The following is an 11,783-nucleotide window of genomic DNA, read 5'->3' as shown; positions in this document are numbered from 1 at the left end:
AGGGACACCAGCACTGCAGAGGTTAATACAACAGGAAATCAACTTCCCATTCAAAGTTTAAAGCTCCAGACAAATATTTTATTTGGTAAGATAGAAAAGAGTTCAAACATCAAACGGCTTTTGATCCACTGAATGTCCATCATTACCGCGGCAATGATGGCGTATGGTCGGTGAATGAAGATTCACTCCTTTATCAGTGGCGTCACAAGGGGGGTGCAGCCCGCCCCAGGTGACAACACACCTGGGAATGCCCCTGTTATAAATATGTATCAGAAGACAGGACTAATCTGAAGGGCGCCCGGATGTGTCCGAGATGGATTTATGTTTATTTTTTTGTTTTTTCCTTGTTTTTTTAAATTAATATTTATGATTTATATATAAATGTATCAGAGAACACTTATCTGAATGGCACCCGGACGAATACCATCTTTGTTTATTTACCAAATATTTATTTTTGTTTTATCTTATGTTTATTTTACTTAACTTAAAGGAGTCGGTCAGGGGTCAGTGTTTTTCCCCCATAGTTCTCCTTAGGGTAACAGGAGGACACAAACTAGCGTCCTCCCGTCACCCTAAGCTCAGTATATAGGGAGCTGCAGCTACTGAGACACCGCAGCTGAAGCGGATCCCGACAATGCTGTCTGGATCCAGCCAGCTTGCGTGAGTGACAGCCGGCTCTGCCTATCCAGAGGCAGAGCCAGCTGTACCCGCCCCCTCCCCCGTCCGTTCCGCCAGCCAGTGGAGGATCGGACAGGGGAAAGGGGGGAATCCCTGCAAGGAGCCATGACTGATAGTCACGGCTCCCTGCAGAGATAGATCGAGAAGTGCGCGAGCGCCGGTATGTGTTCGCTCACTTCCCGATCTACTGAGCCGACCTGTGACAGTCTCATTGTCACACGTCGGCTCAGATTATGAGGCTGAGTGAAAAGCACCCCCCTCCCCCCTCCCTCATAGTTCTCCTTTAAAGTTAAGGCCTGGTTCACACCTGAACGTTTTGTAGCGCGTTCAACGCTCGACGAACGCTCTACAAAACGCTCAAACATCTAAATCCCATTGTATTCAATGGGTCTGGTTCACACCTTGCCGTATTTCCGCCCGTCCGAACGCGATACAAAGCGGCCTACGCCCAAAGAAGTACATGTACTTCTTTGGGGCGTTTTGGTCTCGCGTTTCCATTGGGATACAGCCAAGTAGCCCTCGGAAACGTCCGTTTGTCGTGGGTTTTTTTTTATCGCGAATCGCGGTAAAAACGCGCGACGCGAAACGCGTGACAAACGTGCATATCCAATACGCCTAGGTGTGAACCCAGCCTAAGAGTTGCTACTTTATATATACCGTATGTATCAGAAAACAGGACTGATCTGAATGGCACCCGGATGTGTCTAAATGACGCTTTATGTCGCCTCGGCTTGGATTTATATCGCCTTCCTCTCATGATTAGTCGCCACCTCTCCCTTTCTCCGGCTGAAAAATAAATCTAAAAATGACAAATGGGCAGATTGCGTCTGTAAAGCGGTTTCATTCTGATAATCCCCATAATAGGAGAGGAGGTGTCGGGGTCGAGCGGCGGCTGCCAGCTTGTCAGATTTTTTTTTTTTTAGATTACCCCGAAAAGGGCAGCAGAGCTGCGGATACACCAGCAGCTGGCACCGTCCCCCTGGCCGCCCTCCCGAAATCACAGAGACAATAACCAGCTGGGAGTACAGGAGAGGTCACAGTGCAGGACGATTATTCACGGGGGGGCCAATGCCAGATCCGGGGTACTTACTTGTCTTTGGGGTCCTCAAAACCCTGTAAAGGGAAAAAAAAAACAAATAGGAGGGATCAGAGAACGAGAAGTAAAATGGCGTCATGTGATGTCTGTCTGCAGTTCCAGATATGTGAATATAAATCATGTGACGCAGAAGGTGAACTTGGCACAGAAACCAAAGAAAGTCGGAGCACAACATGCGGACCGCATACGTCCAGACCAGCCAATCCAAACAAAGCAAACCTGTCACATGGTGCTGATGAGAGTAACAAAGACATTTCTTTATTCTAATGAGCAATTAATGGAGGGAAATCAGCAGCTTATTATAAGAACTCTATTGTTACAGATATATTGTGAGCTTCCATCGCTGGCCTCCTTCTGGGAATACTATCTGCCTCTCCCTTTAAAAATGCTGATTGCCGGGCTGTCATAATGATCTTCTAATTACAGAGAGCCAATCAAGTCAAAATTCCTAATCTGCATGTTTGTGATTGAGTATCTATCTATGTATCTATAGTTTTCCTTTAAATCTCGGGTTCTGTATCAGTGAGCTGCATGGAGTCAGAGTTCTTTGTCTACATGTACTTATAATGAATGGCTCCTCCCACATTCACCTGTAAGGAATGGCCCCACCTTCACACACCTGTAATGAAGGACCCCTCCCATATGCACCTGTAATAAATGCACCTGTAATGAATGGCCCCCTCCTATGTGTACCTGTTATAGCTGGCCCCTCCTTCACACACCTGTAATGAATGACCCCCCCCACAGGCACCTGTAAGGAATGGCCCCTCCTTCAAACACCTGTAATGAAGGACCCCTCCCATATGCACGTGTAATAAATGCACCTGTAATGAATGGCCCCTGCCATGTGTACCTGTTTAGCTGGCCCCTCCTTCACACACCTGTAATGAATGACCCCCCCCACAGGCACCTGTAAGGAATGGCCCCTCCTTCAAACACCTGTAATGAAGGACCCCTCCCATATGCACGTGTAATAAATGCACCTGTAATGAATGGCCCCTGCCATGTGTACCTGTTTAGCTGGCCCCTCCTTCACACACCTGTAATGAAGGACCCCTCCCATATGCACGTGTAATAAATGCACCTGTAATGAATGGCCCCTGCCATGTGTACCTGTTTAGCTGGCCCCTCCTTCACACACCTGTAATGAAGGACCCCTCCCATATGCACCTGTAACGGATGGGCCGCTAAACACACATCTGTAACTGATGGCCTCACCTAGGTGAGCCTGCAAAGGATGGTCTCTCCCAACCACACCTGTATTGAATCCCCCCTCCTATGTGCAGCAGAAATGGATGGTCCCTCCCAAAAGAACCCTCCCAAACACACCTGGGATCCCTTGCATGTGCACTTGTATTGATCGGCTCCTCCCACATGCACCTGTAATATATGGCTCATCCCATATGCATATGTATTTAATTGGCCCTCTAGCAACTTCAGCGCCAAATTATAGCTAATTTGCCTACAAACGTCAGGTGGTCATAATAATCCGGCCAATCAGTGTATCTTGAATAGATGGCCACTCCCACCTGCTCCTGCAATGGTTGGCACCTCCCTAAAGATCCTGTCTTGAGTCACCTCCCCCACATACTGTGATGAATGGCCCCTCCCATTTGCACCTGTAATAAATGCCCCGCCCACATACACCTCCCTGGTAAGCTGGTTGCCTGGAATGTCCCCTTTTTGCACCCAGTGAACTTGGTGGGTCACTATAACACATAACTAAGCGACGAGCGACGTCTGTTCCATTCCCTTACCATTCTCTTCATTTCCTTGGAGACTTGGTTGGCGCCCAGGTGGTTGTAGAAATTCCTCTCCATCCCCCAGTGCGCCGGGTTGTGCCCGATGGAGTTGGCCCGCTGCCGGTTCATCTTGGCGATCAAAGCCTTTTCTTCCTTCTACACAAGAAGAATGGAAAGAGGTCGACATTGTGAACAACGCCCGCAGGAGGGTCACTGCCAGCCGCAGAGACATTGATTTACTGACGCTCGACCTTAACTAGGACAGAGAGCAGCAATGTCACCCACCCCCCCCCTCTGGCCACCAATGACAATTACATAAACTTTAAGGTGTCACCCTACAGCTGCTGAGGAACTAAAGGTCTCAGCATGACCTGCCTGTCAGTGAAGGTGAAGTAATTGGGGTGATCGGAGGGGTGAAGGTGCAGGAATTGGGGTAATCTGAGGGGTGAAGGTGCAGGAATTGGGGTGATCTGAGGGGTGAAGGTGCAGGAATTGGGGTGATCTGAGGGGTGAAGGTGCAGGAATTGGGGTGATCTGAGGGGTGAAGGTGCAGGAATTGGGGTGATCTGAGGGGTGAAGGTGCAGGAATTGGGGTGATCTGAGGGGTGAAGGTGCAGGAATTGGGGTGATCTGAGGGGTGAAGGTGCAGGAATTGGGGTGATCTGAGGGGTGAAGGTGCAGGAATTGGGGTGATCTGAGGGGTGAAGGTGCAGGAATTGGGGTGATCTGAGGGGTGAAGGTGCAGGAATTGGGGTGATCTGAGGGGTGAAGGTGCAGGAATTGGGGTGATCTGAGGGGTGAAGGTGCAGGAATTGGGGTGATCTGAGGGGTGAAGGTGCAGGAATTGGGGTGATCTGAGGGGTGAAGGTGCAGGAATTGGGGTGATCTGAGGGGTGAAGGTGCAGGAATTGGGGTGATCTGAGGGGTGAAGGTGCAGGAATTGGGGTGATCTGAGGGGTGAAGGTGCAGGATGTTGTCAGTGGACGCCGGACCATGGAAATGGAGGGGTGAAGAGGCTACAGGGACCAGTCTTGGAACAGTAGCGGGAGGTCAGGTGGTAAAAGTGCTTTGCAGTTTATGGTTTTTTTTTTTGCCAGGAGAAGGATATTGTCCCCCAACATTAAAACTGAGCTCTGTGAATTGAGAGATATTTTTTTTGGCCAGTTTGGTGTGAATGGAGGAGATTTCCTCGGTGATGCGCGATGTTTTGGATGGCTCGGCTGCTTGTTTGGAAAACAAACCCCTTGGAAGACGTTGTAGCCACTTTATTACATTACATTGTATGTTTGTCCTTCATTACCGGCAACAAATACAATTATCGGAGGAGTTTCCATCATTCGGGGATTTAGGGCCGTGTTTGGATTGGAGAGGAGAGAGGCGGATTATCTGCAGGATGGAGGGGCTCCGACTGGGAAAGATTTGTGTCCCAGAGAAGGGCCCCAGGTGGAGGGGTTGGATAAACACGCGTCGTGCACGGGTCAGCCATTTCCCAATGCAGGGATTAGTGGGGGGCTCCGCTCATATATTCCAGAACAGAGGACCAGACGAAGGCGCCAAAACCAATCCAAATCCTCCTCCCTGGTTTATATAAGGACAGAACTGAGTGCTAACAAGTCTGATTCACTAAAAGGACAAACACAAGGAGGGGGGGCATTGCTGTAAAGACAATCTGTTCCCTTATATTGGGTGCTCAGCAAATGCAAAGCCAAATTCTTCCTCTTTGTTATTTTTAGATGGAGTAGGCAGTAGGGGACATACACTATATTGCCAAAAGTATCGGAACGCCTTTACACGCGCATGAACTTTAATGGCATCCCAGTCTTAGTCCGTAGGGTTCAGTATTGTGTTGGCTCCGCCTCTTTGCCGCTATAGCAGCTCCACCTCTTCTGGGAAGGCTTCCACAAGGTTTTGGAAATGTCACAGATGGACTTATTGCCCAGGTGACAACCTATCACGGTACCACGCTTGTAGTCACTGAGCTCCTGAAAGCGCCCCGTTCTATCACCAATGTTTGTAGAAGCGTCTGCATGCCGAGGTGCCTCATCCTATACACCGGGGGCCATGTAGGTGATTGGAGGACCTGAATCACATGATTTGGAGGGGGAGGGGCCCAATACTTTTGGCAATATAGTGTATATCATGTTCTTATTAGCTGTCTGTGAATAATCAGGTAGATTTCCTTTCACTTCCTGTGCTGGAGACACGACAGGAAGTTAAACCTGTAAAGGAAAACTCTTAAAAGGAATTCTCCTATTAGTCTGTTTCCTCTGGAACAGGCGTCCCCATTGGATGATGTCCCCTCACCTCCTGTTCCAGTGACAACTCTCACATTTTGGATTTCCCGACACTTTGTGCCCCAATGACCACAGTCAGCGACACAAATGAAAGGTGAATCAGAGTGGAGACACAGCAATGAAAACTCTACAGCAGAGGCAGACCTACCACCCTACAATGGTCCAACTGGCTTTATTCTAGTCCTGGTGATGTCATCACCGGCTTTCTGTGCTTCTGTATGCAGTGCAGGCAGATCATGGCTGGTGGGAGGAGCCTAAAGAGTGCTGTACATAGCTTCCTGAAAGCATCCCAGCACCCTGCCTCAGTACTCTTCTCCAGAGCCCTCAGTCCTAATGCAAGCAGTGGCAATAGTTACACGGAAGGGAATCTTCCTTCCCGGTGAAGGCGGAAGTGCGCCATATATGCGGCTATTTCACAGGAAGTGATACATTTACACAGAATAGGTTTTATTCTTCGGCGTATTTTGTGTCGCTCGCATGCGATAGGACGCTCCATCTGGCATTTAGCAGGTTTTTAATCAGCCGCATCGCTTCAGAATTTCGTACAAATGTGACCCGCAGCATCCCCCCCTCCCCCGCTCTCCCCCGCGTTCCGCGACATTTCCTGTCACTTCGCTGAATGCAAAACAAACACACCGCCGCCAACTGTCAACTGTTAACTGTCAATACATATGGAAAGTGCTCGGAGGAAAGTGCCTTCAAATTATTAATGTCGTATCGCTGCCAATTCTCCTTTACCTCTCGCGACCGTCCCTCCTCCAATTAGATCGTAAGCTCTTGTGGCCAGGGGTGTTATCCCTATTGTTTTGTGTGCTCGTGTGCATAACATTGATATCGTTATGGCTCCTGTTTGCGCTCTATTTGTGCCGGAACAACAACATCAATGTAAAAAAAATCCTCTTTTAAGCCAATCTGACTTTCTTTTGGTGGTATTGTTCAGCGAAAATAGTTTTGTTTTTGTGCAATTTATAGAGAAAAAAGTAACAAAAATAAAATGGGTTTTTTTTTCTTCTACTATGATCAATATTCCTTTAAAGGAGAACTCTGGGGTCAGGGCTTATCAAAATAAAGTTTAAATATTATTAAAAAAATATAATAGAAATTAAAAAAAAAAATCAGCAGGAAAATAAATGGCTTAGGTAAGAAGACGAAGAATATGCTAATTAGGGAAAGTGAAGGGTAAAATAGGAACATATTTTAATTTAACAAAACAGCAAGAGGTTGCTTCAACTGACATCATATGTAGACTGAAGCTCAAACCTTTGATCTGAACATGAATGATACAAAGTAAATACAAAACTAACAATGTTACTTTTTAGACGTTTGTATGGCAAAAATGTTTTGGTTTTGGACGAAACAATAAAAAACTAAAAACATTTTCATTTGTTTCGTCAAAGAAAATTAATTTTAATGCTGTTTTGTATTCGGAGGCAAAGAGCCTCCAAATCCGAAACTGCACAATAAACTGTAGAACGAGCGGAGGCCATCATTATGGAGTGTATCTTGGTATACACCACGATGGCGGTGCCCGTATGTTTGAGTGCCGACATCTTGGTGTATACCAAAATATACTCCAAAATGGCGGCGCGCATGTGCAAAACGCACTGGTGGCCAATATGGCTGCCGCACGTTCTGTAGACGAATTGATGTATGCCTGAATATAGTTTTCGTATATTTGGGCATATAATAAATTCGTTATTTTAGGTTCGTCCGAAACCGAATGCACATGTCTATTACTTTGTATCTCTCTATCTCTCCTCTGATCAATGTTTATAAACAATGTTACTTTGTATCTCTCTATCTCCCTCTGATCAATGTTTATAAACAATGTTACTTTGTATCTCTCTATCTCCCTCTGATCAATGTTTATAAACAATGTTACTTTGTATCCCTCTATCTCCCTCTGCATACTGCGCATCATTGCTGTGGCTCCATTTATTCCTATAGTTGCTGCACTCATGGCGGCCTCCAGCAGTCCCTCAGAGTACATTATTTTAGCATCTCGGAGGACGGACCTTTTCAGTCTTCACTATGAAAATATTTTGTAAAATAAAGAATGAATTTGAGTTTGTTTATTTACATTCAGAATTCAGGACGGACTAGTTAATTACTTGGCGACGTGCTTGTGATGCTCTGGATCCAAAGTGCTGAGCCTGACATACGGATTATTAATGTGGAGTGCAGGACATGGAGTCTGCTTATCATCAGCTGAGAGAGGTAATCCGAGGACGGGCGGAGGAGAGGTGAGGACAGGGCACAGATAGCACAAGCAACTATAAAAGGGAAGTTCTCATTTTGAATGTAGAACTGCCTAAGGCCCCCCAACCGACCTCCGAACCTCCGAGCAAGCAATGGAGATCTGAGAGCAGGAAAGTCATCTGACAACTGTATGGGAGCTAATGAGGGATTGAAGCTGACCTCTGTCCTTCCCTTCAGTCTTCCATCTGACCTCCGTCCTTCCCTTCAGTCTTCTGTCTGACCTCCGTCCTTCCCTTCAGTCTTCTGTCTGACCTCCGTCCTTCCCTTCAGTCTTCTGTCTGACCTCCGTCCTTCCCTTCAGTCTTCTGTCTGACCTCCGTCCTTCCCTTCAGTCTTCTGTCTGACCTCCGTCCTTCCCTTCAGTCTTCTGTCTGACCTCCGTCCTTCCCTTCAGTCTTCTGTCTGACCTCCGTCCTTCCCTTCAGTCTTCTGTCTGACCTCCGTCCTTCCCTTCAGTCTTCTGTCTGACCTCCGTCCTTCCCTTCAGTCTTCTGTCTGACCTCCGTCCTTCCCTTCAGTCTTCTGTCTGACCTCCGTCCTTCCCTTCAGTCTTCTGTCTGACCTCCGTCCTTCCCTTCAGTCTTCTGTCTGACCTCCGTCCTTCCCTTCAGTCTTCTGTCTGACCTCCGTCCTTCCCTTCAGTCTTCTGTCTGACCTCCGTCCTTCCCTTCAGTCTTCTGTCTGACCTCCGTCCTTCCCTTCAGTCTTCTGTCTGACCTCCGTCCTTCCCTTCAGTCTTCTGTCTGACCTCCGTCCTTCCCTTCAGTCTTCTGTCTGACCTCCGTCCTTCCCTTCAGTCTTCTGTCTGACCTCCGTCCTTCCCTTCAGTCTTCTGTCTGACCTCCGTCCTTCCCTTCAGTCTTCTGTCTGACCTCCGTCCTTCCCTTCAGTCTTCTGTCTGACCTCCGTCCTTCCCTTCAGTCTTCTGTCTGACCTCCGTCCTTCCCTTCAGTCTTCTGTCTGACCTCCGTCCTTCCCTTCAGTCTTCTGTCTGACCTCCGTCCTTCCCTTCAGTCTTCTGTCTGACCTCCGTCCTTCCCTTCAGTCTTCTGTCTGACCTCCGTCCTTCCCTTCAGTCTTCTGTCTGACCTCCGTCCTTCCCTTCAGTCTTCTGTCTGACCTCCGTCCTTCCCTTCAGTCTTCTGTCTGACCTCCGTCCTTCCCTTCAGTCTTCTGTCTGACCTCCGTCCTTCCCTTCAGTCTTCTGTCTGACCTCCGTCCTTCCCTTCAGTCTTCTGTCTGACCTCCGTCCTTCCCTTCAGTCTTCTGTCTGACCTCCGTCCTTCCCTTCAGTCTTCTGTCTGACCTCCGTCCTTCCCTTCAGTCTTCTGTCTGACCTCCGTCCTTCCCTTCAGTCTTCTGTCTGACCTCCGTCCTTCCCTTCAGTCTTCTGTCTGACCTCCGTCCTTCCCTTCAGTCTTCTGTCTGACCTCCGTCCTTCCCTTCAGTCTTCTGTCTGACCTCCGTCCTTCCCTTCAGTCTTCTGTCTGACCTCCGTCCTTCCCTTCAGTCTTCTGTCTGACCTCCGTCCTTCCCTTCAGTCTTCTGTCTGACCTCCGTCCTTCCCTTCAGTCTTCTGTCTGACCTCCGTCCTTCCCTTCAGTCTTCTGTCTGACCTCCGTCCTTCCCTTCAGTCTTCTGTCTGACCTCCGTCCTTCCCTTCAGTCTTCTGTCTGACCTCCGTCCTTCCCTTCAGTCTTCTGTCTGACCTCCGTCCTTCCCTTCAGTCTTCTGTCTGACCTCCGTCCTTCCCTTCAGTCTTCTGTCTGACCTCCGTCCTTCCCTTCAGTCTTCTGTCTGACCTCCGTCCTTCCCTTCAGTCTTCTGTCTGACCTCCGTCCTTCCCTTCAGTCTTCTGTCTGACCTCCGTCCTTCCCTTCAGTCTTCTGTCTGACCTCCGTCCTTCCCTTCAGTCTTCTGTCTGACCTCCGTCCTTCCCTTCAGTCTTCTGTCTGACCTCCGTCCTTCCCTTCAGTCTTCTGTCTGACCTCCGTCCTTCCCTTCAGTCTTCTGTCTGACCTCCGTCCTTCCCTTCAGTCTTCTGTCTGACCTCCGTCCTTCCCTTCAGTCTTCTGTCTGACCTCCGTCCTTCCCTTCAGTCTTCTGTCTGACCTCCGTCCTTCCCTTCAGTCTTCTGTCTGACCTCCGTCCTTCCCTTCAGTCTTCTGTCTGACCTCCGTCCTTCCCTTCAGTCTTCTGTCTGACCTCCGTCCTTCCCTTCAGTCTTCTGTCTGACCTCCGTCCTTCCCTTCAGTCTTCTGTCTGACCTCCGTCCTTCCCTTCAGTCTTCTGTCTGACCTCCGTCCTTCCCTTCAGTCTTCTGTCTGACCTCCGTCCTTCCCTTCAGTCTTCTGTCTGACCTCCGTCCTTCCCTTCAGTCTTCTGTCTGACCTCCGTCCTTCCCTTCAGTCTTCTGTCTGACCTCCGTCCTTCCCTTCAGTCTTCTGTCTGACCTCCGTCCTTCCCTTCAGTCTCCTATCTGACCTCCGTCCTCCCCTTCAGTCTTCTATCTGACCTGCGTCCTCCCCTTGGATGATTGGAGGATCTACAGCCGAGTGATACACAAATAAGAGACATTGTTGCTCAGAGTTCAGGGACTCGGGTGAAGTTTTGTGTCACTTTAACTCTGATAATCTTTTTGCATCTGACTTTCTGTATGTGAGATATGGGGAGGAGCCTGCAGTAGGCGTGTCTGGGAATCCCTCCCCTGTATTAGAAGCTGGGGTTCCCAGATGACTGACAGGTGGCAGTGGTAGCGGCTGGGATGATACAGCAATTCCGGGGGAAGAACGGAACCTCTAGGCAGGAAGTTTGTCTTCTCTGTATGGATTTTATTGGTTAGTTTTTGGTCTCTGTTTTTTTTTATTTTCCGGGACACACAAGCGTGCGGTCTGAGACGGTTCCGCAATCTTAGCTTTAGGTGTCCTGTGATTATCCACTAAATGTCCTATAACAACAAATCAGTTTCAGGTGGACAGACCCCTCCGATAGAATATGTAAATGATTCTTACCCGCTTCGGGGTGCACTGTACAATCAGGAACGTTTCGATGTTGTGCTTCTTCAGATACGCGTTTCGTTCGCCTCCAGTGCCCGGCTCCACCTCGTAATCTCCGTTCAGGTAGTTCAGAGTCGCCTTCGTGATGTGGATGCGTCTGAGAAATGAAATCCGTTATCTCACCTTAGTCCGAAAGGTTGGTGGCTGGAGAATAAAAACGACTTTCCTGACAAATTCCTACAAACCAGCAGAGCGGTGTATTCTAATCACAATGTGGGTGACAGGTCCTCTTTTTGTTCCTATCAAAATTAAATGTAAGTTCAATTTGGAGCATCCTGTGTCACCCACCTGCTCATTGGCCAAACTGGCGACATCTACTTCTGGGACTGAGACACCAGCTCAGAGATTAAACAGTAATGTAAATTCCTGGTGTCTGTGCGGTTCTTGGCTGTGTTCACAAATGTCTGGCGCAGAGCAGCCCTTGCTGCAGCCTCTCACCTTGTGACTTCCAATTTTGCAGTCTGATCACTGGGGGAGGGGAGACTGAGGAAATGCTTCCTCCTGCCTGCAGCAGGCTGATCACTGGGGGAGGGGAGACTGAGGAAATGCTTCCTCCTGCCTGCAGCAGTCTGATCACTGGGGGAGGGGAGACTGAGGAAATGCTTCCTCCTGCCTGCAGCAGTCTGATCACTGGGGGAGGGGAGACTGAGGAAATGCT

At 48.7% G+C, this 11,783-nt stretch overlaps 1 protein-coding gene across 1 annotated transcript in view; it reads right to left on the bottom strand.

Moving 5' to 3' along the window:
- The window catches only part of LOC108801019 (adenylate cyclase type 5-like), a gene marked incomplete at its 3' end in the record, with an annotated part of 119,668 nt that overhangs the window by 5,699 nt on the left and 102,186 nt on the right, over positions 1 to 11,783 (bottom strand). Inside the window, exons 7-9 of the mRNA XM_018572989.1 lie at positions 11,081 to 11,222; positions 3,532 to 3,672; positions 1,769 to 1,791 (exon numbers count right to left, since the gene is read on the bottom strand). Of these exons, the coding sequence (XP_018428491.1) occupies positions 1,769 to 1,791; positions 3,532 to 3,672; positions 11,081 to 11,222 (306 nt within the window). The remainder of the gene's footprint in view (positions 1 to 1,768; positions 1,792 to 3,531; positions 3,673 to 11,080; positions 11,223 to 11,783) is intronic.

The sequence above is a fragment of the Nanorana parkeri genome, unplaced genomic scaffold (assembly GCF_000935625.1).
Source record: "Nanorana parkeri isolate BGI_ZX_2015 unplaced genomic scaffold, ASM93562v1 scaffold2196, whole genome shotgun sequence".
Taxonomy (NCBI): Eukaryota; Metazoa; Chordata; class Amphibia; order Anura; family Dicroglossidae; genus Nanorana; species Nanorana parkeri.
Note: the sequence above shows the minus strand (reverse complement) of the source record. Positions and strands in the feature narration are given on the sequence as shown.